The 27,508-nt window shown below is 39.3% G+C and overlaps 1 protein-coding gene across 6 annotated transcripts; it reads left to right on the forward strand.

Annotated features, from left to right (window-relative positions):
• The first annotated feature begins 453 nt into the window (after positions 1-453).
• On the forward strand, positions 454-27,489 carry klhl14 (kelch-like family member 14). Of its 6 annotated transcripts, XM_026150208.1 has the most exons (11): positions 454-1,321; positions 1,551-3,460; positions 7,350-7,590; positions 8,462-9,362; positions 11,302-11,423; positions 16,105-16,194; positions 16,946-17,024; positions 17,722-17,912; positions 18,719-18,877; positions 21,778-21,935; positions 25,440-27,489. In XM_026150208.1, exons 4-11 carry the CDS (start codon positions 8,485-8,487, stop codon positions 25,578-25,580), a joined length of 1,818 nt encoding a protein of 605 aa, XP_026005993.1. In that variant the 5' UTR covers positions 454-1,321; positions 1,551-3,460; positions 7,350-7,590; positions 8,462-8,484; the 3' UTR covers positions 25,581-27,489. The 6 variants fall into 6 exon arrangements, with proteins under 6 accessions (XP_026005993.1, XP_026005990.1, XP_026005991.1 ...); XM_026150205.1 differs by having other exon boundaries at positions 454-3,460; XM_026150206.1 differs by lacking the exon at positions 7,350-7,590 and having other exon boundaries at positions 454-3,460.
• Positions 27,490-27,508: the final 19 nt, after the last annotated feature.

Below are 27,508 nucleotides of genomic sequence, written 5' to 3' on the forward strand. Positions count from 1 at the left end.
TTCTTTCATCATGTTTAAACAATGTCATACTAGTGGTAAACAACACAAAGTCTGCTCTGTATAAATGCTAAAGTGCGAAATCCCTAGATATTTATCATTTCCACAAGAATGAAAAGAAGTTAAAAAACAAACAATGTTTATATATTAATCTAAATTGTACAAATTATGCTTATGCTCATTAGAATTTTAGTAGCGTCAAGGTTAATGCTGTTAGACTACTCCTTGGAAAATATGTTACCCTTTCCTTCTGAGTTGATAGAGATGCTGTTGTTTTGTTGATAACAACAGATGCCTTCCATACTAGAGGAGACAGAAGGGGGCAGTATGGACACAACAACCTTAGCAAATAACTGACTGAAACATGTCTCAGTATCATGTTATAACACTAAGCATAACATCTCAAACTAAGACGGCTTGAAAAAAACAAAATAAAACAAGTAAAAATATATATATTTAAATCAAACTGACACATTATCTCTCATGTGGGGAAAAAAGAAGATTTTTTCAGATATTTGGTAAAGTTTCTTTACATAGGTTTTTGGGCCAACTGTATACTATAGAACAAACATTCAGCATGACACTAACTTGGTCGACTGCTCGCAAAGCCACGACGCCACTAGCTCCCTAAAAGCATCTTGAGGAGAAAAATGTTCAGTCCGTCTCATATTCTGTACTGACTATATGGCAATTTCTCAAATGAAGGTGCCTCTCCAGCACATTTATCTGCTCTCCTTGCATCTAATCAATCCCTTAAATAAATGAAAGTGAGCCACAACTAGATGTCATCACATCTATCTGCGGGCGTGCCTCAAAGTGCACACACCTTAATGCTGCTACTCTAAAGAGGATGGACTGTGGAAATACTAATGGGGGGGTGTACTTGACAGCTGAGGGGCATTACATGCTTGTTTCAGTATGATGAGGATAAAACATACAGCACATGCCTCACTGTGCTGTTGCATACTCTGATACCTCAAAGCTGGTTTGGAATATTTTTTTGTACTTTTGTATCAAGGCATATTTTGCAAGAGGCATGTTGAGAAAATCTGATTTACAGGCAGCATGATTCTCAATTTCTGCCTGGCGCCACCGTGCAGACGATGGGCCCGTTTCATTTGGATTCACTTCAGTAATCACTTCTGATCACTGGAGTGAAGCCGAGTGAATCAGAGCAATGTTCTGTCTTCTTAAGCTAACCAAAATTCTGCTCTGAGATCTTTTTAAAACCAGGAAAACTGAGGCGTCCTCTCAAACCGTCCTCTCTTTGTTCATGAGAAAGTGGAGAGTTGAGCCATGGAGCCGATGGAGTCGAGGAAAGAATGTGAGTTGAGAAAGGTGCTACTGTGTCTAAAATATCAATGAGGGAGATGCTGCCAAGTTTTGGAGCACACGAGAGGAAATAGGTTTTCGGTAGTATAACATGAAGTGCACCCTGGTACACCCTATTTGGTCAGTGCTGATAACACTGTAATCTGGGAAGATTTTCTTTTATATTACTATATAATTGTCTGATTTTTATTCATCTGACTTGAGTGTGTGTTCCTTTAAAGTTTAGGTAACTACAGCATCTGTCATTCAGTCATACAGTACCGCTTAACAATACACTGGAACAGTGTGATTGCCCAGGTGAGTCTTTAATGTGGAGCTCAGCAGAAAAACATGACAAACAAATTCATCAGTATAACAATACATGTTCCTCGCGTTTCCACACTCATTTGATTTCAAAGATATTTATCTTAAGAGGATAATAATTTGTGAAAGTCTCTGACATTTGTGGCTAGCTAGCATGATAATAAATCCATGGCTTGGAACATTTTTTAGTTAATTAGAGTCAATCAATCCAAACTTTGCTCACTTACCGGTGTGAAACCGGAGTATAATGAGCAGAAATCAGCATGGTGATTGGAAAACACAAATTACAGCTGTTAAAGAGAAACTCATCCACTTTTCTTCTGTTGATGCAAATGCCTGCTGCGAGGATTTAAAATTAGCACGGCATTCCTTTAATGGATGTTGAGGCAAAGTGCTCCTCTATAATTAAAAAACCTGTTAATATCCTCGTAGGCTAAAATAAGAGGGGTTAGTATGATTGTGTGACACCTCTTTAAAAGGACACATTGGTCAGTTGGCTATTACACAAAACAAAACTGTATCTGCTTTTATTTAGTTTTATTTAAATCATGGAACCAGTTTGCCTAACACTACTTAGATTCACTGTATGCTGTGTATATATTAAGGTGCTTTTTCCTCCCATGTTTATCCGCATTATGAGCAAATGAAGTAACCCTACATAATGGTGTGTGACCATACCAGTGAGATGGTCAGCACTGCTGCCTCAGTAAGATCATGTAGCATGTTAATGAACTTCGCTGACATATGGGACAGTCTTTGCTATTAAAGGCTGTGTATATCTCTATGTTCAGGGCTACATTCATATATTCCTGACATATTCCACGCACCTTTCATTCATGGTGTAATGATGTGAATAATGACCTGCTGATATTAACAGTACCATCTGATCTAGGGTCCCAGACAGTAACATGACATAACCTCCCGGCTGCTTGTGTCCACGATATATATATATGACCTCACCGCTGGATGTAATTTCTTTTCAAGAGCTCTTGGAAAGGGAGAGCTTATGTTGTTGAGCTCATGTCGTCAAGGCTGGTAACAGCAGCTTGCCATTGTATTAATTATTGTCAGGGAATCCAAGGGGTGTAGATAATACAGAATGCACTGGTTGGTCCCATTTGTTTCACTTGTCAGTGGAGTGAATAATTGGGAGTGCTGACCATATTAGACACAGAGAATTTCTAAAAGATACGACTCAAACTGTTGCAACACAAAAGTACTGCTTGGAAATTAAAAAGCTTAATGTGTGAGAATTTCAAATCAGTATGGAATAATTTACCAGCTTCTCATTGCCAAAGGAATTTACTGAAGTTTAACTCTGACAGCAGTCATTCTGATACACAATGAAACGGCTCCGATTGTGAGAGAAACTGTTTACTCCGTCCTACTTTTTTTTTTGTTTTGTTTGTCCAAGAATTAAGTTTCTTTTGGTGAACGGCAAAAAACGTTAAGTGTCAGATATTTTGCACCCTGACTTCATTCTTCAAAGGTTTGAGAACATTGATACAATTCTAGTAGAAGAGGGGTTGCTAATACAATGGGGCTCATCTTGCAATTCTCCCAAGGAATAACTATCAGTCCTGCTACAGCAGCTTCAGCGTCCCTAGGTGACCGCGCCACTGAGCCCGTGTTCGCTCCATCGCACCCCACTCCACGCCTGCTGCCACCCTGAAGGTAGATGCATCACGCTGGGGAGACTGCACAACAGCAGCCCCCTCTCCTCCAGCCCCCAAACCTTCTCCACGGCACAGTGGCCTCCTGCGGCCCCTATACACAACTTTGGGTCTCCATTACAGCCCCGGTCCCAGCAGCCCAGACTCTCCCTCAGGTGAGTCTCCATACCACCTCCGTGTGTCGTCCCACCTGAACTGCACAACTGGTATCCTTTTGTCATTTGAGAATGCCACAACACACACACATATTGTGCACACGCGCACACACACACACACACACACACACACACACACACACACACACACACACACTCTCTCTCCTGTGCTCACTCTGGAGGGGACACCGCCTGTTCCTTTCTGCTCACCTCCCGGCTGCCGACTGACTCTCTGAGCCGTGTCTGTGGTGGCTACGCCATGTGTGGGGATCTAGGGGTTTAAAACAGCAGGCCTCCCAATACTCCCTGAATGGCAAATATAAGTGCTTCCAATTTATTACACAGTGGACGTTTTATGAATCATCTCTGACTAACTTTGATCTGAAATGACAAGCATGTGCTAATCAGTCCTGATATCCAAAAAAAGTGCTAAAAAAAACAGGAAACAGAAAACTGGATGGGTTGAGATTTTACAATTAATCGAAATAAACTGAACCTGCTAGTACAAATATTGCACTTTTGATGACCCTTTCTTCAATTTGTACAATTATAACAACTACCTCTGATTAAGCAGCCTGTTCCTTTAATGCCAATGCTACATTTTTTTTTAGAACTAATCTCTCTATAGTATAGTATACGGTTTGGTTTCCAAATCCAAAAATGGTGCAAAATAATTCCACACAACTGTAAACTCTTCCAAGATTGGAGAGGGAGGCATAAAGAGAGCCCTGCTTGTGTTCATACATACAGTTAACTGGAACTAAGGGGGGATCTTTAAATGTAACTTCTAAGAGCCTTGTAATGAGTATTTACTGTAACATGCAGTTTGCATTAATTTTGTCTCACCAAAGTGTTTCTGAAGAGGCTCCCCGCAGCATTTTCAGCTTTCCTCCTTTTAATATATTTTTTATCATTAAAAAGGGGCTTTAAACTGCAGCACTTTTGCTAAAACACAAATTACAACTTTCACTTTATAGGTTGCCATACCACACCACACTTAGTTAACAAAATATTTTACAAACAAGATGATATCACCCTCTCCATGATATTAATATGATATGTTCTCTGATCTGTAAACAGCTGGTTATCTTGCTTTTCCACGATAAGAGAAAGTGCTGAGGATTTACGCTTGGTGAGCACATTTGGGCTGAATCTTTCACACGTCACAAATTGCAGATGGGAAGCAGTGATCTTGAACAGCCGATCACATTTCCGTGACCATCTGACACCTTCCATTTAGGAAAATAATACTTTCTATCTTAGCATACCCCTCTGCAACAGCCAGCAAAAGGAATTATGCCTGGTAGACTTTGCTATTCACAACTTTGGAGCTTCTCCTGTTGTTTTGTTTCATTGCACTGATTAGATTAAATGTTCGCTCTTTAATCAGTTACCCAAGGCCACGATAATGCTGACAGTTTGTGTTTTGCTTCATTTTTATGTGTTGTAATGGGCACAAAATTATGCTGAAGAAAACAATAAGGAAGCATGATATAATGCAAGCATTACATATGAAGATGCGTAGTATCTGGGGGTAAAATCAGGGGCTTATTCACCGAACAGAGTAGATGGTCAGTGGCTGGGAGCTTTGTCTGCTCTTAAAAGCTTATATTATGAGTATACTGCAGTATTTAAATCTGATCTAACTGCGGTTATTTACACTAACACCCCTCCTTTTTTCATAACATTGAAGACAAAAAAAAAAGACTTTTTACCCATAGAGGTAGATATGCTATCTGAGTAATATGACAGAAAGAAATGAGTCGGGTTAACTGGTACAGAGAGTTGTAAATCACTGTAGTGTGATTCTTTGTCTCAAAGGGTTTAATTAGTCTAGAAATTCTTCTCTTATCTGATGACCCCCCCCTCCTTCTGCACACTGCAACAACTTACAACCATAAACGCCCTGCAATCTGAAGACCAGTGGCCTCAGGAGACTGAGTTGCTACAAAGAGCTGAAAGAGTTGGAAATGGTCATTTTATTGCGTTAGAATAGCTCGCTCGAGACTTGGGTAATGTAGTGCTAACTGTGTGCTGGTAAAGATAACAATATGTGACTCCAAAGTGAAATACAGTGAATTACTGTAGTGCTGTGCAGTGTCAAGACCTCTGGAAATGAGGTAACGAAATAATCGTGGTAAACAGTAAAACAAAGTGCTTTCATAGTGGTTTCAAACCGCTAATTAATATTAGAGTAGTATAGTTTTCCTTCGGTGACGATGATTATTTGAGATGCAGCGCACAATCTAATCAGTCATCACCGCAGAGTTCATGTAGAATGAATTTCCTCGGCATAACTACAAGTTGGGGATTAGCAGGCTGTGTGCTTGTCAAACACTTGAACATCAAAACAGCATTGTGGTGCCTTCTTATTATAAATGCTACCAATGTATGGTCCGCTATTGCTTGACGGTAGCATGGCGGTGCTCTCTTTCATAGTATATGAACAAAGCCATTTATCCCTATCTGTCATTTCTTAAGTTGTGAAGTACCTGTCACTTCTGGTCCCATGGGAGTTCTACATGTAAGTGTATTTACTCTAATTGAGCTCTTTATGTAATTGACAGTTTATTCTGGCCTAATAAATCCTTTCTAACGGTTTCTGATTAGCTGTGTGAGCATTTTGTTTGCTTTTTGAGGTGATTATATCACCTTATATTCATGTGATGGGGGTAAATGAAGGAATCCTAATTTTGAGATGAGATGTTTCTGAGTTTTTGAAAGCTCTCGTTGTTGTTGAACTGTATGCAGCTATACCAAAGTGATTTGACAGATTAATAATTTAGCAATGGAACTACTTAGTGCCTCACAGCTGTTAGTTTGTTGTGGTGGTGACAGAGTGTTTGGTGCAATCCATAAGTTCATATGAGCATTCCCAACCAGGAGTTTTACTATGTGATTCATCAAGCCACTTCCTTTAGTGGATTCACTTTGATCTTATACTCTTGGAGGATCTCTGGGGGCAAAAATGCAGGTGTATGGATATAAATACTCCAGCAGAACTACTGTGCACTAATGGACACTGTATTAGGTTACAGCCCTTTGTGTTTTCAAGCCTTATGTTTTTAACAATGAACTGATCAGACATGGTAATAATGAATGAAAACAATATATATGTTCTTTATTTGTGCTTGTTGTTTTTTTTTTTAAACTTTATGTCCCTTCTGTACATGTGTGGCATTTCATAATGCTGCTTCAGTGTCGCACTAAAATGTAGAAAAAAGGAGGGTATTATCTGCTTTTAATTAAACATGATAAAAGTCTGCACAGTTGTCTGTACATTGAGGTGGGTGCTGTTTATTATACAGATGTATAACTTCAGTTTGTGTAGAGCACCTTCTTTTGAAGGACTAGTAGGAGCAGAATGAGATGAGGGGTTATTTTGGCGATGGAGATTAAGGCAGGGGCTTTTTGTCATTTGTGCGAGACAAGCCATTCATCCATCCAGTTCACAGCCAAAAAAAGGCTGGTCCCAGAAATTAGCAGTTTCAGCTCAGCAGCAAAGTCGTCGGGCTGTGAAGGCAGAGAGAAATTGACTAATTAGCAATGCGCACTAAAACTTGACGGTTCTCTCTATAACAGCGAGGGAAAGACTCGGTTTTTCTCCCCCTTTCTCTTTTCTTTCTTCCATAGATGTTTGAAATCGCAGTCATTTACGCTCGACAGTTTTTACAATAGCCTTGAGCCATAATTTTGCGAGTCTCTCCAGCATCCATACCCCTGCATGGTCTCTCTCCACCGGCCATGCACGACCGTTTCTCTCCCCAACCGTGGATTTCCTATTACTCTCGTTACGACTCACTGAGCCCCAGGCCCAAGGATAATGATGTGTTGTTTCTTGGTAGCATAATTTGTCACACGTATATTTCTTCTTCTTCTTCTCTTGCAGAAAGCACAGCTCCCTCTCACACACTCACACACTTCTTGTTAATTCAGAAGAACAAATGATCAACGTCAACAAATAACCCGAAATAGTGACTTTATGAGTTGGAATCAATGGTTATTTTGAGACGCCATAGACTTTAAAGGAAAAAGGACATTTCTTAAAAGGAGAACAAAGGAAAATTCAAGTGAGATTATTGGGAACCCGAAGCTTACTTTCCTTTTTTTTGGTCAAGAGCTGAAGTCAGGTAAGTTTGGCTCCTTCTCAGGCAAGCTGCTCACATCATTTAGTTGTGACAGGCGCTTTTAGAGAATCTGGCGACAACGGTTACGGCACGCTTGTGTCAAGTTTACACACATTACGCACATGGAAATAGCTTTTGTAACAGTCTAAGTATGAAAAAGATATGCACATCCCATTTAACTTTAGCGAAAGCTGCATTTCAGTGAATATTTTGTCGATACTCACGTCCGCTTAACTCAGGTAGGCTAAAAAAGCAAAACGCACCCGTACCGCTGCTGACGGCTCGGAGACAAACTAATTGCTTTTGTATGACTCCGTAAATCTGTGCGATGTGTAATGTCCTCATTGTGGGGGTGTGCAGCAAGGCAGGAGAAGGGATAAGTGTTGGCTGAATGCTGCATGTTATCCGTCCACCGTAGCGGCTGCCTCTTTTTTTCCTTATCCGACAACTTCAGCCGCGTTACCGAGGGGGGAAAGCGCCGCAGCATCTCCGTATCCTCCGATTTTTTTTCTTTTCTTTTTTTTTTTTGTTTTGACAGCGCCCTTCAAACATCAGCCTCCATTTAAAACCATCCGCTTCTTGAGTTAAGAATGAATAAGAGTGGCACGCTATGGGAACTACTACGTTTTTGTTTGTTGCTTTACGACCAGAGCTCAAAGTTGAAGGCGAATGAAGCCGTGCTGGATGTAGATTGTCGCCGGCTGGCGTGGCATGACGGCTCTTCCCCGCTGGATGGACGGGCGATCTGTTCAATAACTTATTCGAGAAATCGTTTTCTGCTGTAATAGTTGACTGATAGCGATGTATAGGCAACGTGTGTTGTGGAAATAAATGACCTGAGGTAAATGGCTTGCATGGTTTATTTGTTGCCTAGGTGGCGTTCACATTCAGGAAGTCATGTCCAGATCGGGTGATAGAACATCCACCTTTGACCCAACACACAGTGACACCCTGCTGCATGGGCTCAATCTCTTGTGGCGAAAGCAGCTTTTCTGTGATGTGACTCTGACAGCCCAGGGACAGCAGTTCCACTGCCACAAAGCTGTGTTGGCATCTTGCTCCCAGTATTTCAGATCCCTCTTTTCCTCCCATAATGTAATCAACAATGAAGGAAGCAAAGGGGACCAGGGCAGCAGTGGGACCCCTTCATCCTCTCCTGATGACAAGCTGGTGACCACCAGCACCAGGCCCATAAATAACCTAGTGCTCCAGGGCTGCTCCTCCATTGGACTACGATTAGTGCTGGAGTACCTGTATACTGCCAATGTTACTCTTTCCCTGGACACAGTGGAAGAGGTGCTGTCAGTCAGCAAGATCCTCAATATCCCCCAGATTACCAAGCTTAGTGTGCAGTTCCTTAATGACCAGATCTCTGTGCAGAACTACAAGCAGATCTGCAAGATTGCTGCACTCCATGGACTGGATGAGACCAAGAAGCTGGCCAACAAGTACCTGGTGGAGGATGTGCTGCTGTTGAACTTTGAGGAGATGTGTGCCATGCTAGATGCTCTGCCACCCCCAGTGGAGTCAGAGCTGGCTCTCTTCCAGATGTCAGTCCTCTGGCTGGAGCATGACCGGGAGACTCGCATGCACTATGCACCGGACCTTATGAAGAGGCTACGCTTTGCCCTTATACCTGCCCCAGAGTTGGTGGAGAGAGTTCAGTCTGTTGACTTCATGAGGAGTGACCCTGTGTGCCAGAAACTACTCCTGGATGCCATGAACTACCACCTGATGCCCTTCAGGCAGCACTGCAGGCAGACCATGGCCAGCAGGTGAGAACGAGACAGATAAACACTCAGACATAAATTCACACAATCACACCACAGAGCTGTTTGAGACTGGGCAGTGGGTAATTAAATGCCTCCCACTTGTTAAATTTGAACAAATTACAGACACAAGCATTATGCACTTGCTCATGTATTGATCCCACCGCCTGTTTAATGTAGAGCATGTAGGTGGTCGGTGTAGACCATGTAGGCAGTGTGGCATTTCAGGACTAGTTCATGAGGATTTTGGTGCTCCTGTAACATAATACCTGCTGCCAGAGGTCGTGATGCACTCTGTGCTCCACTGTATCCATCATTACAATGTTCCCTCCTGTTTTACAAAAGAAAACATGTCTTTATTTCCTCACACATCTGTGCAATTACTCTCTAATCAGTGTAGACAAGATTGCTACAATCTAGATAAAGGTTATGCATTTGATTTGTAGCAACTCTCTTGAATACAATTTGAAATGCTGTAATTGAATTGTGACCAGAATTAAATGGTAATTGCAAGATGCTTATGATCCAAGTACAGAGATGCCCTGTTACTGATATTAAAATGAAGACAAATATAATACATTCAAAATGTTTTGTTTTTTTTAAAATTTGATTTGATGTTTAGAATTCCTTTTCATGAATTGGACAATGCTGCTTACATTCGTGTTGCATGCACGTGTCTCACTCACACAAAAACATGGCTTACATGTTTGTCCTGATCTGCACTTTTAGGGCTGGTTAGTACATGGCTATTGTCTCTTATGGTGACAACTGATCACAGTCAGACAGCTGAGACTTTTTTTTTTTTAATCGATAGTATCAATATTCAGTTGTTGTTGTTGTTGTTGTTGTTTTATCACTACAGTTGTGAGCCTTGGGGAAAAACAACTAAAAAAAATTGTGACACAAGAGAATCTAAACTTTATGAAAACATTTGGAAATTACTGAAATAATCAGGACATAAAACCATTCTACAAGTACCTACTTGTACATTATCCCAATAATATATCTGATCCCACATATGGACCTAAACGAGCAAAGATTCAGGAATCCTCATAATTAGTTTCACATGCCACTGTTTCTCTCCCCTCAATTAATCACCATTATCTATGTCCAGGGGCTCATTTGCATATGAATAACCCTAAAACACTTCCGATTGGGCCAGCATGAGGGAGAATACACCGAGGCGACGGTGACTTACCCAAGCATAAAAAAGTAAAATATGGAAAAGGGAAAAAGGTGAATGTGTCTGAATCTAAAGGCCAGCTACTCTTAATGTTTTAGTGCATATTGTGATAAATTGGTAGATTTGTGTTGAAATCCATTAGGAGCCAGATAATGGTCATTGATGTGCAGTAAAGTGCACGGCTTTGAGGTTATATATCATATACAAACAGCAGGAAATTTCCAACAATTGGCTAAGGCATGTCACATGAATCACTGTAGCCAATGAAATGGAGACATTGTATAGGCAGGTTTATGTTCTCAATTGTGCTTTTAGCCTCCAGCATGGCACCCTACAGGACTGTCCTCGCTTCACAGCTAATTGAAAAGATATCTTTAGAGTGCAATAACGATCCAATAACACATCAAAACGATTGAGCAATTTTTATTAATCACAATAAATGTGGTCGCATATTTCCTGATTAGCAATCTTGAGTTTAGTAGAAGTACTTGGATAAGAAGCAGTTATTCATCTAGCTGTGCATTTATTCTTTATTTTATTCACAGATTAATTCATTCATACAATCAGCATCAGCAAAGTGAAAAATAAAAATACTCCAGGGAAGCTCTGTTAATATCGTCGTAGTAAATCAAGGAATTAAAGGTGTCAGGTTGAAGCTGTGCTTGTGTTTTTGTGTTTGCATGTTTTATTCCAGGCCTTAATATGTCTTTTATTGCATGTTATTGAACACTTGTCCGCACACCCACACTTTTGACATTGCAGAATCCGTTCCAATAAGAGGATGCTGTTACTGGTGGGTGGTTTGCCTCCTGGACCTGATCGTCTCCCCAGTAATTTGGTCCAGTACTATGACGATGAGAAAAAGACATGGAAGATCCTCACAAGTGAGTAGAAAGGCTGCGATTTAAAAAAATTTATATATTTTTTTACATTTATTTATTTATTTATTACCTGAGGCATCCCGTGTTACTGGCTTTTATGATGAGAAATAGTTGTTCCTTTGGATGACTTTAACACTGGTTAATTTTCACCAAAAATGAGGGACAAGAGTTCCCTAAATCCTTCAGGTAATAATGTGTCACTATCACTTTTAATATAAGTTTTTAATCAGAGCGTGACTTCACAGCACTGTGGAGCGTCATGCATGCTTTCCCTTGTTTTTTTGCTGATATGTGCTGGCAGGATGCACGATGAGATTTACTTGAGTCTAATGATCTATTGTGGCTGAGACAGAACGTTAAGGAGTGACATCTTTTCCCAATTACTTTTAAATGCAGCGTGATTACTCGTTCATATTGATCAACTCATAACACTGAATTAACCCACACATGGTAATACACGACGTGGCAGTTTAGCCTGTTGACCTGGTGTCGCTGTTGATATTGGGTTTACTTAAGGTGAATAAATAGCACAGAGGGGTTAGTGGAACACTGCAGCTTAAATGTTGATGTCAACCATTCTTAGGTAACAGGGACAACAATGGAAACAAAAGCAAAAATTGATTTTATCTCATTTTATCTTATTTTTTAATATTATAATGAAGGCAAATTGTGATAATTTCCTAGAAAACCTTTGTGAGATTTCAAACACATCCCTGCTGCACTCTCCGCTGTAGAGTGCACTATGCTCTTCTCTCTCTCTCTCTCTGTCTTCCCTGACCTTTTTAAGGCTCACTACTATATTGTTGCCATATTGCAAAGGTCAAAAAAAGAGCTAATGAGAGACCGCGTTTCTCCTTTGCCCCATCATTGCTGGACATATTGAGTTTTTGTCCTGTGTTTTGGTTGCAGTCATATCTCAGGATCACCTATCCATTCATATATATTAGCTATAGGTCTGCTTTCTGTCAGCTCGGCCCTGTGCAGTTTATGTTCTCCCTTTATGGTTCAAATTTGAATAAATCTGGTTTTATGCTTTTGCTGTCGGGTCTTAAAATCACCAGCAGTCTCCGACATGGTTTCTTCCTCTGCTCAAATCATAACATTTCCTGGCAGCAGTGTGATGTTTTAGCTCATGTTTGTCCAAACCTATTAGAGCTTTTTTTTTTTTTTTTTTTTTTTTTTTTTTTTTTAACTGAAGGAGCCTTGCATACACAACAGCCTGAAGCTCGCTGTTTATGTTGTTGTTGTTGTTGTTGTTTTTGTCATTAAACTCTCACTCACTGGTACAAACTGCACCAGGCAAAAGGTCAATAGGGATTTCCATCACTCAGAACTAAAAAAGTTAACACTCAAATGGTCCGTGGCCAAGTGGAAGGACAAAACTGCAAAATCATCCCCTTAACACATCAGTGACCACCTGATGTAGCCTCCTCACAATGGATGTGGAATAGAAGATTATTAACATTCAATCATAACTTTTCAATGAGCCGAAACCTGAGAGGGACAGCCTTTGATTAAGACATTCATCAACACAATTTGGGAAGAATCTGATCTCTTTCAGTGTATCTGATGTACACACTGCTCGGTGATTCCAGTGTAAAGTTTGCCATCTAGTGTACCCACAGCAGCGTGGACCAATGCAAGACAAAGGCAGGCACAGATTCAGCCACAATGCTAGGTTGTTCTTTTCTTCTTCTTTAAACCAACCTAATATTAAAATCTGGATCTCCATGCTGCATGTATGGTGTCCATGCAGCATGGCCTAGAACAAAGGAATTCAGCTCAGTGGGATGCAATTGTAGCGGTGTTAAAGGCACATCAGAGATGGAGCAGCAGTGGTGCATTAGCTGTGGAGTCATTCAACCGACCCTGACTGTGCCTCTATGCAGAGGTTTCTGACTCCCTCTAGTGAGCCCTAGAGCTCACTGTAGACCGGAGTGATGGCGTCCATCTCATAGAGGACGTGCTCATCCTGCCCTCCTATGGCTTTTCACACTCTTGGGTTAGTGGACAATTTGGGTTAAAAGGGCACAAATAGGTTAATCGGATTCACTTTCTCAGGTATAAATACTTTAGAAGGAAAAATAATTAATGCATTTATTTTTCAGTGCACAAGATTAGCATAGTAATTCCAGTTATTATACCCTGCTACTGTAATTATCTCACCGTTCACCTACAGTATATCCCAAATGTCCCAAAACCCACCGCAGTACTCTAGATACTGTGGTCTGTGACATATTGTAAAGCAATAATCTTCTTCTCACATGGGTACGAGATGATTTTTAGTATGAGTACAAGTCACTAGACATCAAATAAAAAGCCGCCCATCCATGTCCTATATACTGCTGACTGAATGATAATGTAAATAGCATGTAAGGGAATTTGGCAGTCGTATGGCACTCGTCTTTGAGGTGCACTGGAGGCAGGCAACCTAATCCCCTCGTTTGAGATAAAGCTGTGTTTAGTGTATGTAGTATTAGTTCCTATCTGAGACTTCCCTCCCATAGAGGACCGGCACATGTCAGCCAGCTAGAGTGAGATTGCAGAGAGAGGCCAATTGGAAAGAAATGAGATTCAAGGCTGTCTAATTTTGCAGCAACTGTGATCCATCAGACGGTGGGGAGGTGACAGTGGAAATGACTGATGGAGACAGACAGGTGGGCTTTAACATTTCACTGATTTGTGCTCAAAAAGCACCGGGCCTGAGATTTATTGAGTGAACATGATCATGTTCATTATGACTGTCACCTAAGACCATTTCTCTACATCTCAATGGGGTCACTTTAGCAAAAGAAGATGAAGGAGAGAAAGGGAGCACGAAAACATACACAAAAGAAAATCCTCCATGAGGGGTCCTGCTTCAGCTCTGGGATGTTTATGCTATACTGCGCTAACACACGACAAGGGGTATCATCCACCCAACATTTTACTTATTGGACAGTGTTGCTAAGCTAGTTTCTAAGAGTCGAATTCCCAAAATAGAAATTGGTGACCTATCCAGTTAAATAAATGCAAGGTTACAAGTAATAATTATCTGATTATTAAGCAATCTGTCAATTACTTTCTCAATCAACTAAATAATTATTTTATCTACAGAATGTTAAAAAATGTCCATCACATTTCCAAACCAATGATATTCAGTTTACTACCACTAAATACTTTTTTTCCTGTCCTTTAAAGTGCTGGAGGTTTTTATGGCATCGTTATTCGAAATAGCTGAAGTCACATTCCTGTGACTGGATGGTCCAGAGAATACAAAACAAAAAGAGCAGAAAAACCTCCGATTATTTATATATATATATATATGAGTTTTATGATATAATTTAACATTTTGCCTCATGTGAAGAGAAAATAGCAAGAGCACATTCTCCGTCACAACCGGTGCATTATACTGCAACTGAAGCCTGACTGATTTATGAGCAGGTCAGTATTATCCACCAGTATTAACTATTGGCAGTTCTCCTAATAGTTGCATTTATAATGGCCAATAAATGGAAATTATAGAAAAAGGTAAAGAAGAGAAGGGAGAAACATCCTGTGGGCAACACCTGTTTGGAAAGTGAGAAACACAACAACTAGCTGATCTGAAGACAGCTGGGCAAAGCATGATAGAGTAAATAAAGACCCACACTAAAAAATATGTTAGGGAAATCTGTTTAGGTTTCATATGTCTGAAAAAAAATGCCGGTCAATATATCAGTATATTGGATTTTTAAAATCACTAAATATCAGTATTGGTATCAATCGTAAAATCATATATTAGTCTGTCTGTAATCGCAAGTTTATAGAAAGTAATCCAGTGCAACTTTCTTTGCTCACCAGCTCTCCATCCAGACTTTTTTTTAAACTTCTGTTTGTGTTTTTTGTATCTTGCTCCAAACAAAGAACAAACAGTCTGTGTGAAATTTACTCTGACCACTCCTGTCAAATTACAGAACATTTAGCACTTTCATTATTTCCTATTCAAAAGTTAATATAATACTTCTTAGATGTTCAATAAACCTCTTTGGTCAGTGTCTCGGACAGTAATTGGTAGTAAGGCTTGACCTGTGGGTGTGGTGGAAACATTTAAGAATTAATTGAATTTATTTAAGGAGAGTGTAGATGCCATTTACTTTCCCCCTTTGAGTATAAGAGCGCAAACAGAGTTACACCAGATGTGTTGATCAAATTGAGGGTTGTGTTTGGGCTGGAGCCTATCCCAGCTGTTCCTGTTCAAGAAGCGGTGTACAGCTTGAACAGGTCGCCAGTCAATTGATGGCTGTGTTGATTCTGATTAAAAAACAAAAGTTGCACGTCAATCTATTTTCTATATGATTTTGAGACAAAAGAGGTTAAAAAGTTATCCAGATGCTACAAAGAGTGGCTTTTTTTGTTCGTGGTTCAATGGCATAACTTTTACTGTTACATGGTTCTTATTTTAAATGACCTGACAGTTTTATTAAATGTGAGACTTATGGTAGTGCTTTCTAGACTGCAATGTGTCCTGAACAGAAAAGTATTGGCCTGTTTTTAATTCTCATATTTAATGATACAAAGTAATTGCTAACCACAGTGGATTTTTGAAACCACCAGCACAGTACACCTATAACAGCCAGGGCACACTCACAGGGTACTGTTTATATACAAATTTCTCTCCACATGTTTTTAAAACTGACTTTTTGACTTTTTGTCTGTCACCTAGTAATGCCTTACAACAGCGCACATCACTGCGTGGTGGAGGTGGAGAACTTCCTGCTGCTGCTAGGCGGAGAGGACCAGTGGAACCCCAATGGTACAGTCGCTGCTTTCCACTGATTTCACGCAGCAAATTTTTCATGTTCACTTAAACTGGAGTTTATGTAAGTTCAAGCCCATCAAGTTAATGTAACACTTTCAGATGGTTTGAAACACTCATCCTGCAGCCAGATCAGCTCTGAGTGGACAAACAACACTCCAATCAACACTTGTCAATAATTGGCACAGAAAAATTACTGTTGTTTATGATGAAATATTTGCAATGTAGAAGTGTTAAGAGGGCTTTTTGCAAAAAGGTGGCAACACAGTGCCATAGTAAGAAACAAAGACTGTAAATGATCAAAGATTCTTACTCTGCCTTTTTGTTCTTTCACCAGCTATCACAGTAATACAACAGCCAGGCAGATGTACACTGCACTTAGTGAAATTAGTTGTTTATTCAGTTTTGAGAGTAGGAATCAGCTTACTACAAATGCACATCATGAGAGATGATTTGCAGTCTTTTGAATACAACATTACCAAGAGGTGATCTCTCTGTGCTTAGAAAACATGACTTCAGTCAGCTCTTGTTAGCTCAAACAGCAGCAAAAAGGCAAATCATCACGTGTGGGCGGTGATTAATGAAGACTGGGGAGAGTTGCATTTGTGAATTTTATTGGTACACAACAAACAACATTAGAAAAGATGTGGCCAATAAGAACTGATCATTACATTAGCATGTCTAAACTGTACAAAAAGAAGCTTTATTTTGAGCTAAGTTATTTGTATTCTACTGTTCTGTTTTGCAGGAAAGCACAGCACTAATTTTGTCAGCCGCTACGATCCCAGATTCAACAGTTGGATACAGTTGCCTCCAATGCAGGAGAGGTGAGCCTTTTTTTGTCCTCAGAAATGTTGACATCAGTACTAGCTTCTGTTTACTCAGCTTCAGTAACCCATTTTCTCTCATCCATCTCTCATTACCGTGTTTTGTATATTTCTCAGAATCTCACCACTCATTGCATCACCTAATAAGAAACGGAAACCTTTATGACCTTAGTGAAGTTCACAAGTTTTGGCATTCATGAAGATGCTACTTGGATTCTAGTTGTAATTTGTGAGATCCAACAACTTCACAAGTCTTCTGTTCAGCTGTGATAGCAGATGTGTAGTTCTCTTGGGAAATGGTGTTTAGAAAACCTAAAAATATAAACATCCACATAAGATTAAAAAAAAATGCTACTACTCTTACCTAGGTGTACAAAACCAGCCAACAGAAGAATAAAGTAATGCTCATTGGGCTGTAAACAGACCTATGTGCTGTTTTTTTTTTTTTTGGTTCAAAATCCTTTTACAAGGTATTACATCATGCAGAAGTAAGCAAGCCCATTACACAGGCATGAAAACAGATGCTCACAGCCTAGAAGCTTGTACATGCTTAACTTATCTCTCGTCTTATGATGTTTTTTTTGTTTTTTTAAGAATGATTTGCACCTTAGACAGAAGCTGGAAAAAACTAAAAAACAACAGTAGTGATTCTCATCATCGGTTTAATGATGTTGTCTGGTTAATATGTCCTCCTCAGGAGAGCCAGCTTCTTTGCCTGTCGCCTGGATAAGCACCTGTACGTGATTGGTGGCAGGAACGAGGCGGGCTACCTCTCCAGCGTGGAATCCTACAACCTGGAGACAAATGAGTGGAACTACGTGTCGTCTCTGCCACAGCCTCTGGCTGCCCATGCAGGAGCGGTGCACAATGGCAAGATCTACATATCAGGTCAGTTACAGGAGCTGTACACGAGTCGCATGTATTATTATTATTACGCCTTATTATTATGCAAAAAGGGGCGCTACATGGAGGGAACTGTACAAAAAGACACATTGTGTTTATGGCACATAGAGGTAAACACATCCATTTAATTACACCACAAAGAAAAACCAACTCCACTCCACAAAAATGATTAAAATCAATGCATCAGGACTGATTGTTCATCTTTGTCAAAACTGCCAGCAGTTCAGTTGGAGCTTGAGGTGAGCTTATAGAGACTAAAGTAGGCTTGAGTTTTAAAAAAAAGAGAGAGAAAGAGAGAGTGAACCTCTTCTTAGTAACAGCACAGCCCCAGATTACCATTACCTCAGACTCCCTCAAGAGATATGTTCATGTAAGTAGCAGAGTTTCTGAAGCCCTGTAAAGAGGCTTGAATGTATACATCAGTTCTTCTTCAAAGAAATGGCCACAGAAATAGTTCAAATTTGTAATGCTTTTTATTAGATATATTTCAATATAACTTTGGTTTGTATAATTCTTCTACTTGCTGACACCAGAAAGTCATATATTAGATTTTAGTGATACGTCAGTGAACCACTCATCACCTCCCTGCAGGAAAATCCGGAAGTGAAACCCTCCTCTTTTACAAACTGACTCTAACCAAAGTTTTCTTGAAGAGCCAAAAACGTTTTTCTTTTCCAGTTATTTACTGTATATCTGGGGATAGTACTACATTTGGATCCAGTATGTCCACGTGCCGCGTGCTGTAGCTCCACAGAGTATTAATGACACACTGCTGTGTTTACCTGCTGCAGGAGGCGTGCACAATGGCGAGTATGTCTCCTGGCTTTACTGCTACGACCCTATAATGGATGTGTGGGCGAGGAAACAAGATATGAACACAAAGCGTGCCATTCATGCTCTGGCTGGGATGAATGACCGCCTGTATGCTATTGGTGGAAACCATTTGAAAGGTAAGCACTCGAGCTTTTCAGACAACGAACAGAAAGCAGGTCAAGATTGATACTTTTTTGAAAAGTACGTGTGAAAATCATGTTGCCATTGTGAGCAGGCAGTGACCTTAATTACCCTGTGCAACACTGTAGCCTCCATTTCTCGCACTCTTTAGTATTCATAGTACAAAATGTGAAAAAGAACAAAAACGTGTGCTGTTCATTTGCATTTTTTCAGGAAAACTGAATGTGGTCATGGGAATTATGACAAGCTCAGCTTGTCTCTCTTTGAATCCTCTCTTTAGCTACGCTCTTTCGTTAAAACACTGTTAAACAGATGTGTTCAGTTGGCTCTTCATTGCTGCAAATTCAGCTCATAAAAAACCTGCACGTGCCTCTGAGTATGACTGTGTCCATATCCAAACTCGTGTTTCCTCACGCTCACCGTAGGAGCGAATCTGTGCACATCGATGGCTGTCTTGCTGGTTTGTGTCTGTGAGTTGGTGGTGAAGGAAGAAACCTTGAGATGTAGTGAAACTGTGAGGGAGGTGGAACCGAATGCGGCAGATGGAGGAACAACAAAAATTTGTCTCTATCAGCAAATAGACAAAAAAAAAAGTAACATGTCTGCAAAAGTTTAACTAAAGGGGAAACCCATCAACTGGACACAAGGAACATACTGGACACACTGGCGAGAACAGAATAAAGATTCAAACCATGAGAAGCAAAATAAAGCCTAACGCCTAAAGCATTATGTTGAGAAAGAGAACGGCTGTGGTCAAATATCAAATTGCGCAAATTCTTTAAATACTAAATATAAATGCTTCAAAGCTTCCTTTATTACCTCCTTTAGCACAGGATAAACTGAACCATCCTTTAGTAAAGGAAAGAACGTAATGCCATATAGTGCCACATAGTGAAGGACTGTAATAAAATTTGCTTTTTGTCAAGGCGTCGCTTTAAATCAAAACTTTAACTATATTAACGTTTTTTTTTAAAAGATTATTATAGTTCTGTTTGCCTTAGTTATGCTCACTGTTGTATTGACAGGCTTTAGGAGTCATTCATTTTTTTTTTGGGTCAGCTGGGATAGGCTAAGTGAAGGATAGAATGAATTGACTGAATGAATAGTTTCAAGAAAAAGGAGGAAAGGAGTTACACTGGACCATCTCCCCAGCAGGAAAAAATAAGAAAAGATTTCTCTCATTTCGTAGGATATAGAGCGTGCTCTTTTTTTCTTTAAAATTCATATCTTTTTAGTGAAATAATATTTTTTCAGCGGTGATTCCTGTAAGAGCACAATGGGGTCGTTTCAATATGGCACACATCTGCCGTCATGTTGTTAACCAGCCTTGTGTCAGTGCATTCACGTGGTGGTTTGTGTGGATTTCATTTACAGTGGTACTGTAGCGCAAGCACATGAAACCAAAACTGTCTGAAACCTGATTGGTCCACAGGAATGTTTGACTTTAGTGTTTTCGGTCTAGTTTTCTTTTTGTGATGTGATGGTGAGTTCAGGTTTTATGCTATTGTTAAGGGTACTGAGTTTTTTTAGTTCATTTAATAAAAAAATAATGGTATACTCATAAATTAGATTATGAGTACAACATTATTATTACACACCAATTAGATAGATTAGTAATTAATTAATACAACAAACTCATGCATTTTAAGAAACTTAGAAAATAATCTCTTAGAAGTACACAGGAGCCAGCACCAGTTTGTGGAATCCGCCATGTTGCTTCGCCATCTTGAATGCATTTATTCCTGATATTGTCGCAATTATTTACTGCCTACAGATTAGACATGCGATTCTAAAACTTAAAATTCAGTTTAATTCAACTGAATCCACTAAGTGAGCAATGTTACACAAATTTCAAAGACAATTTCACTTGACAGCTGCTAACAGTGGGTAACAGAGGCTAATGGCAGCTAATAGCGGCAAAAAACAGAACTTACTGACAAGAGCAGTCCAGGATATCCTCAGCAGCTCACCTCACAATCACTGTCTTCGGTCAAAAGTGAGCTTCACTGACTCATCGGCTTGTATCGGACTCCTTTCACAAAGCTTTACAGTCAAGGTTAATATCAGACTGATAGCCTACCCAGATAGCTAAAAGAATTACTTTGCTAGCTGGGTGAATGGTAACTAAAATATCCCAAAACATTTAATGTAAGTATTGATATTATTAAAATATATTAAAATATAGTGTGTGCAAAACTGGTAATACAAACATGGTGGCCAGCCACAGCTGTTATGGGGTATAGTCCAAATTTAATGTTTTTGATCTCTCCTGTCTAAAACATGTTTGTCCTAAAGCGGCCACCGTAGCTGCCTGTCTTTGCTTCCTGCTGTCTTGTGTTGAGTGCCTTCTGTGTTCCTCTGCCTCTGTTATCACATTCAGTGTGAGTCTTCTTGTGTTGGCGTTAGTTATTTGTCTTTTGGGTTATTTCCTGTATTTCTTTGATATATTGTTTTCTTTCTTTGTTGGATTGCTAGTTGGATCGGGGTGATTGTGGCTCAGGAGGTGGAGTGGGTTGTCTTTTAATCAAATGGTTGGTTGTTTAATCTCCGGCTCCTGCAGTCTGCGTGCCAGAGTGTCTTTGGGCAAGACACTTGCACCTGATGAATCCATTGGATTGTGATTCTGTGTGATAGATAGAAAGTCCTTAAGGGCGTGGAATAAGTTATGCTCCCATGTTCACCACGTGTCCTGCCCTCTGTGTCACTGTGGATTTGTGCTTTTCTTTGGGTTTCTGTTCCTTTTAGATTTTGTTTAACTTTTGGGAAAAATAAACACTTGCCTTTTATTTCTAACATCTGCACACCTTTTTCACCCTACCTCTACTGTAACCTAAACCTACGATGACAGGGTATCTTATCTTATCTTATCTTATCTTATCTTATCTCTGTCATGTAGGTTTCTCCCATCTAGATGTAATGTTGGTTGAGTGTTATGACCCAAAAGCTGACCAGTGGAATATCCTCCAGACACCCATCCTGGAGGGTCGCAGCGGTCCAGGCTGTGCCGTTTTGGATGACAGCATTTATCTTGTGGGAGGCTACAGCTGGAGCATGGTATTTAATGTAGTACATATATGTCTTTATCTATCTATCTATCTATCTATCTATCTATCTATCTATCTATATATATATCTATATATATATATATATCTATATATATCTATATCTATATCTATCTATATCTATCTATATCTATATATATCTATATATATCTATATATATCTATATATATCTATATCTATATATATCTATATATATCTATATATCTATATATCTATATATATATATATATATATATATATATATATATATATATATATATATTAGGGGTGCAACGATACTCGTATCGATATTGAACCGTTCGATACAGTGCTTTCGGTTCGGTACGCATATGTATGAACAATACAAAATTTTTAATTTATTTTATCAACTTTCCTTCTGACGATGCTGTCTGTGTTGAGCGCTCAATGAATCTGTGCTCGACAGTGCAGCCTAGGCGGAGTAGTCGAACGCAGATTCACTGAGCGCAGGGCAAGCTAGCGAGACAGAAGTTAAGCTCTCCTTGCAACATGGCAAATTGAACCTCCCCCACCCTCATTGAGATCTGGCGTTTGGAACTATTTTGGTTTTTATGTGAAGTATGACCCTGAAGGTAAGCGTGTCATGGACAAAAGTAAAACAGTATGTCGGATGTGCCACGCAATGCTCAATTTGTGGGAACTAGTGCGTTAGCACAGTTAGCTTGTTAAGGTGTTGACGCTGTCAAGCCCCATGCACGGGGCAATCCGTGGTAACTCGTTAACGGAGATTTGCCCCGTTATGGCGTTAATGTCATTTTAACAAGATTAACGCTGACAGCACTAGTGGGAACACAACAAATATGACTGCACATTTACGCGGACATCATCCTGGTGCAAAGACAAGTGGAAGCAGGCAAAAACAACAAGCACGCATGCTACAAACTTTACCCGAGTCATTTAGACAGCCGTTAGCACATGATTCTCCTTATGGGACCTGATATGTTTAATATGCTGCTGAGAAAATACCCCAGAAGAAGCGTATAGTATAGCTTTTATTTTGGAAAGAGCCATTTCTCTGTAATAAAGTCTCTTTTCCAAAGATGAGTGATTTCTCTATCAGATAGATTTTTTTTTATCATTATTTTGTTGTTTCAGCGACATTAAGTTTAAAAACTGCACTTTTGAGTTAAAAAATAAATAAATAAATAAATAAATAAATAAATAAATATATATATATATATATATATATATAATAAATGACAAATTAAAAAGGTATGAAAATTTTTTTTGTATCGAAAAAAATATCGAACCGTGACACCAAAGTATCGTTGCACCCCTAATAAATATATATATATGTATATGTGTGTGTGTGTGTGTGTGTGTGTGTGTGTGTGTGTGTGTGTGTGTGTATATATATTAGGGGTGCAACGATACACAAAATTCACGGTTCGGTTCGATACTTTGGTGTCACGGTTCGATATTTTTTCGATACAAAAAAAATGTTCATGCCTTTTTAATTTGTCATTTATTAAAATTATAAACATATATTTTAACTCAAAAGTACAGTTTTTAAATTTAACCCTAACCCTTGTGCGTGTTTTTTATTTTGACAGCGAATGCGCACCTGCGGACCACTTATGTGCAGCCCTGGTTATTTAGCTCGTCATATTGCAGCCACAGAAATTCTTTTGTCCATGAAACCATAAAGCTGCACTTTCTTTTTGCCTTATAGTCTGATTTGTCATAACTTCTCCGTTTTGTGGTAAGCTTTTCTTTGGCTGTCACTTCTTCACCCTGACCTGTCTTATTTGGCTCAGCAGAACTAAAATATATATATCCTGCTGCTTTTACACACGCACTCACATAAGCTCAGCGATTCTCTGCGCAATCAACCTCTCACATGTTTAAGCTTGCTGCGGGAGATTTCACTTGTCATGTTTGCATAGTAAGCTAACGATTAATAAGACGATGTCAGAGGAATTGGTGCACAAATTATCATCACTCACAGATCAGTGCTGTCGCTCTCTATACACAGTTCGCACGATTGCAAAGTGAAAGCAAAAAAACAAGCGCAAATTCAAACGCGATTTCAATATGTCACATATTGACAGTGGCTCACCGATGCCAATGACATAATTACCCAGCTACATTTCTGAAAGAATGCAAAAGGATTGACATATATTTTTCCTTCCTACAATAGCCCGACGGGCAGGGAAGAGATAGATTTTGGTAGCCCGACTGAAAAAAATCGCTAGCTCCAGGACGTCGGGCTAGCGATATTGCGAGCCCTGTATCTGATTGAGGAATCACTCATCTTTGGAAAAGAGAGTTTATTACAGAGAAATGTCTCTTTCCAAAATAAAAGCTATACTATCCGCTTCAACGAGCTATATTCGGGCTATATTCTCAGCAGCATAAGGAGAATCATGTGCTAACAGCTGTCTAAATGACTCGGCTAAAGTTAGTAGCATGCTTGTTGTTTTGGTCTTTGCACTAGGATGATGTCGGCGTAAATGTGCAGTCATATTCGTTGTGTTCCCACTAGTGCTTTCAGGTTAATCTCGTTGAAATGACCTTAACGCCACAACACGGCAAATCTCCGTTAACGAGCTACCGCCGATCGCCCCGTGTGTGGGGCTAGACGGCCAACACGTTAACGAGCTAACTGCGCTAACACACTAGTTCCCACCCATGTAATTGAGCATTGCATGGCACATCCAACATACTGTTTTACTTTAGTCCATGACTCGCTTACCTTCAGGGTCATACGTCACATGAAAACCAAAATAATTCCAAACGCCAGATCTGAATGAGGGTGGGGGAGGTCCATGTGTCTCGCTAGCTTGCCCTGCGCTCTTCCTTCTGACTATGCTGTCTGTGTTGAGCGCTCAGTGGATCTGCGCTCGACAGTGCAGCCTAGGCGGAGTAGTCGAACGCAGATTCACTGAGCGCTCAACACAGACAGCATCGTCGGAAGGAAAGTTGATAAAATAAATTACAAATGTTGTATTGTTCGATACATATGCGTACCGAACCGAAAGCACTGTATCGAACGGTTCAATATCGATACGAATATCGTTGCACCCCTAATATATATGTATGTGTATGTATGTATGTGTGTGTATGTATATATATATATATATATATATATATATATATATATATATATATGTATATATATATATATATATATATATATGTATATGTATATATGTATGTATATATATATATATATGTATATATATATATGTATATATATATATGTATATATGTGTGTGTGTGTGTGTGTGTGTGTGTGTGTGTGTGTGTATATATATATATGTATATGTATGTGTGTGTATAAAACTGTGTTTTCAGTACAAGTTAGAATAAAGCTCAGTATTTTTGGGGCACTTTAACTTTTTAGAAAGGGTTGCTCAGGCAAGAAGAAACTCTGGATTAATACATATATAGTTTAGTAATTCCCCACAGAAATCCAAACAGCACTAAGAGGCCTAAAGAAAATCAGTTGATTTTCTTGTTTTTCTTTTTCCCTCAGGGGGCGTATAAGTCTTCGACCATCTGCTACAGCCCAGAGAAAGGAACATGGACAGAGTTGGAAGGAGAGGTGGCAGAGCCTCTAGCGGGCCCAGCCTGCTCCACCGTCATACTGCCCGCCTGCCTGCCTTTTAACAAATGACAACTAATCCAGCCGACGGGTGTCGAGGGTGATGGGCAGCAGAGTGATTGGGGGGAGGACCATCAATAAGCAAAACAGTTGTCAACAATTTCATGACAGATTTTCCAGTCATACACTGGGGGTGTGTATAAATTATTTTTTTACAAGTTTGACCAGAGCACTTTCGTTATTCTCTCTACTGAAGGATCGAAGAAAAAAAAAAAAAAGATAATTGTGTGAGTCATGTATTTAAACTCATCTGTGTTCTGAGAAATGGTTGGTTCCATATTCGATTTTTTTTATTTAAGCGGATAGTAAGTGTTTTTGGCTTCTCTTCTATAGCACGCATAGTGTTGAGCTGAATTATAGCTTTCAAATCCATTGTATCTTGTATTCAGTAGCGGCATAACTCCAGCTAAATGCAGTGTTGTTTCAAATTACATCGGGACATGAAGTTACACTAGGACTGGGTGAGTAACATGACCTGTGATGATCAAAATGTATAAATAGTCTTCATCCGTTATGTTATTGCTCATTGTTCTATGGCTGGGTACGCTCACTTATTACCTGGTTAGAGAATTATACAACAGTTTTGTTGTCTGTCTCTGAAAATGAACATATTTGCGCAATCAAAAGGGGACATTTTCAGAAAACCCTAACAGCTGTCACTATTTAACTGTCACGGTATGTGCAGAAATGTTCAATTAGACATGGAATTAGACATGAAAGTAGATAAACAACCAGGAAGACACTTTAAAAAAGACACAAATATACTCATTGATCTTTTTGAGCATGTGTCCACATGACCCAGCCATATTTTTTGATCTTAAAGGGGGTCTATTATGTTCTTCCTTTTCCTCTATCATGTATATACTGTGAAAATGGTGTTTTCCTTCATTAAATATGGTCAAAGTCTAAATAGTGTATGTGCAAATAATCCCCACAATCACTTTCAAACAGTTTTTCTACTTTTGGCTCTGTATGATGTCATAGAAAGTGGATTTTTTTCAATATGATCATCTCAGGCATGCATTTGTGCACCGAAGCCCCACCCACAAACCTTCTGCTTATGAGGAACAGCCAATCAAAAGGAAGTATGCTTAAAGAGCGTGGGAACTGGAATTAAAAAAGCAGAAGATTAAGTGAGGGGCATCATCAAGACCCAGTATAAGTTAAATAAGGTTTTTTTTTAAAACTATAAATCACACAAAGCTGTGCAGGACTCAAAATTTGACGCTGGAAATGAACATAACAGATCCCCTTTAATGATTTAACTTGTTGAACGACGCAAAACTCTAACCAATGTCATGCTGCAGGCAAGACAATTTAAGGATCATTATTGATTCCTAATATTCACATGAATAACTTATAATTAACTAATGTTAATTAAACAATGATGGTACAATCAAATTGTAACTATTAGCCAACGTGTTTCTGGGTAGCACATTGGGCTAAACTGATGCAGAGGACACTTGTGTAGCTTGTTCTCCTGTACAGCTTAATTTTAACAGGCCTGTTTGTGAGGCCACATAGCATTACCTTGATGAGATTTTAATCTTTAATGTATAAAAGACTAAATTAAACAAACATACAGTGGGCTTTAATGCACTAATAGTGAACTTTTATTTCAGCAAAGTTCACTAAAATGTAAAATGTAAATTACTGAATGTGCTGTGTTTAAAAAAAGTATCTTCAGTACAAATGAAGTCCAGTCTTGTCTACGTTATGAGGTTCAAAAACCTGACTCTAATTATTGATGCAGTACCTGTTGAATTCTTTAAAGAAAAAATGAAAAAAGAAAAGAAACGTTGATTTCATTCTTGTAAATAATCGCCTGCAGTGAAACATTTTTGTGCACTCAACCTTGGATTTATTCTCAAATCCTGTTATGTCCTTTGCATTTTAGAATATGAAAATAAAATGACTCTTGATGATTAAAATGTGTCTGA

The sequence above is a fragment of the Astatotilapia calliptera genome, chromosome 18 (assembly GCF_900246225.1).
Source record: "Astatotilapia calliptera chromosome 18, fAstCal1.2, whole genome shotgun sequence".
NCBI classification, from domain to species: Eukaryota; Metazoa; Chordata; class Actinopteri; order Cichliformes; family Cichlidae; genus Astatotilapia; species Astatotilapia calliptera.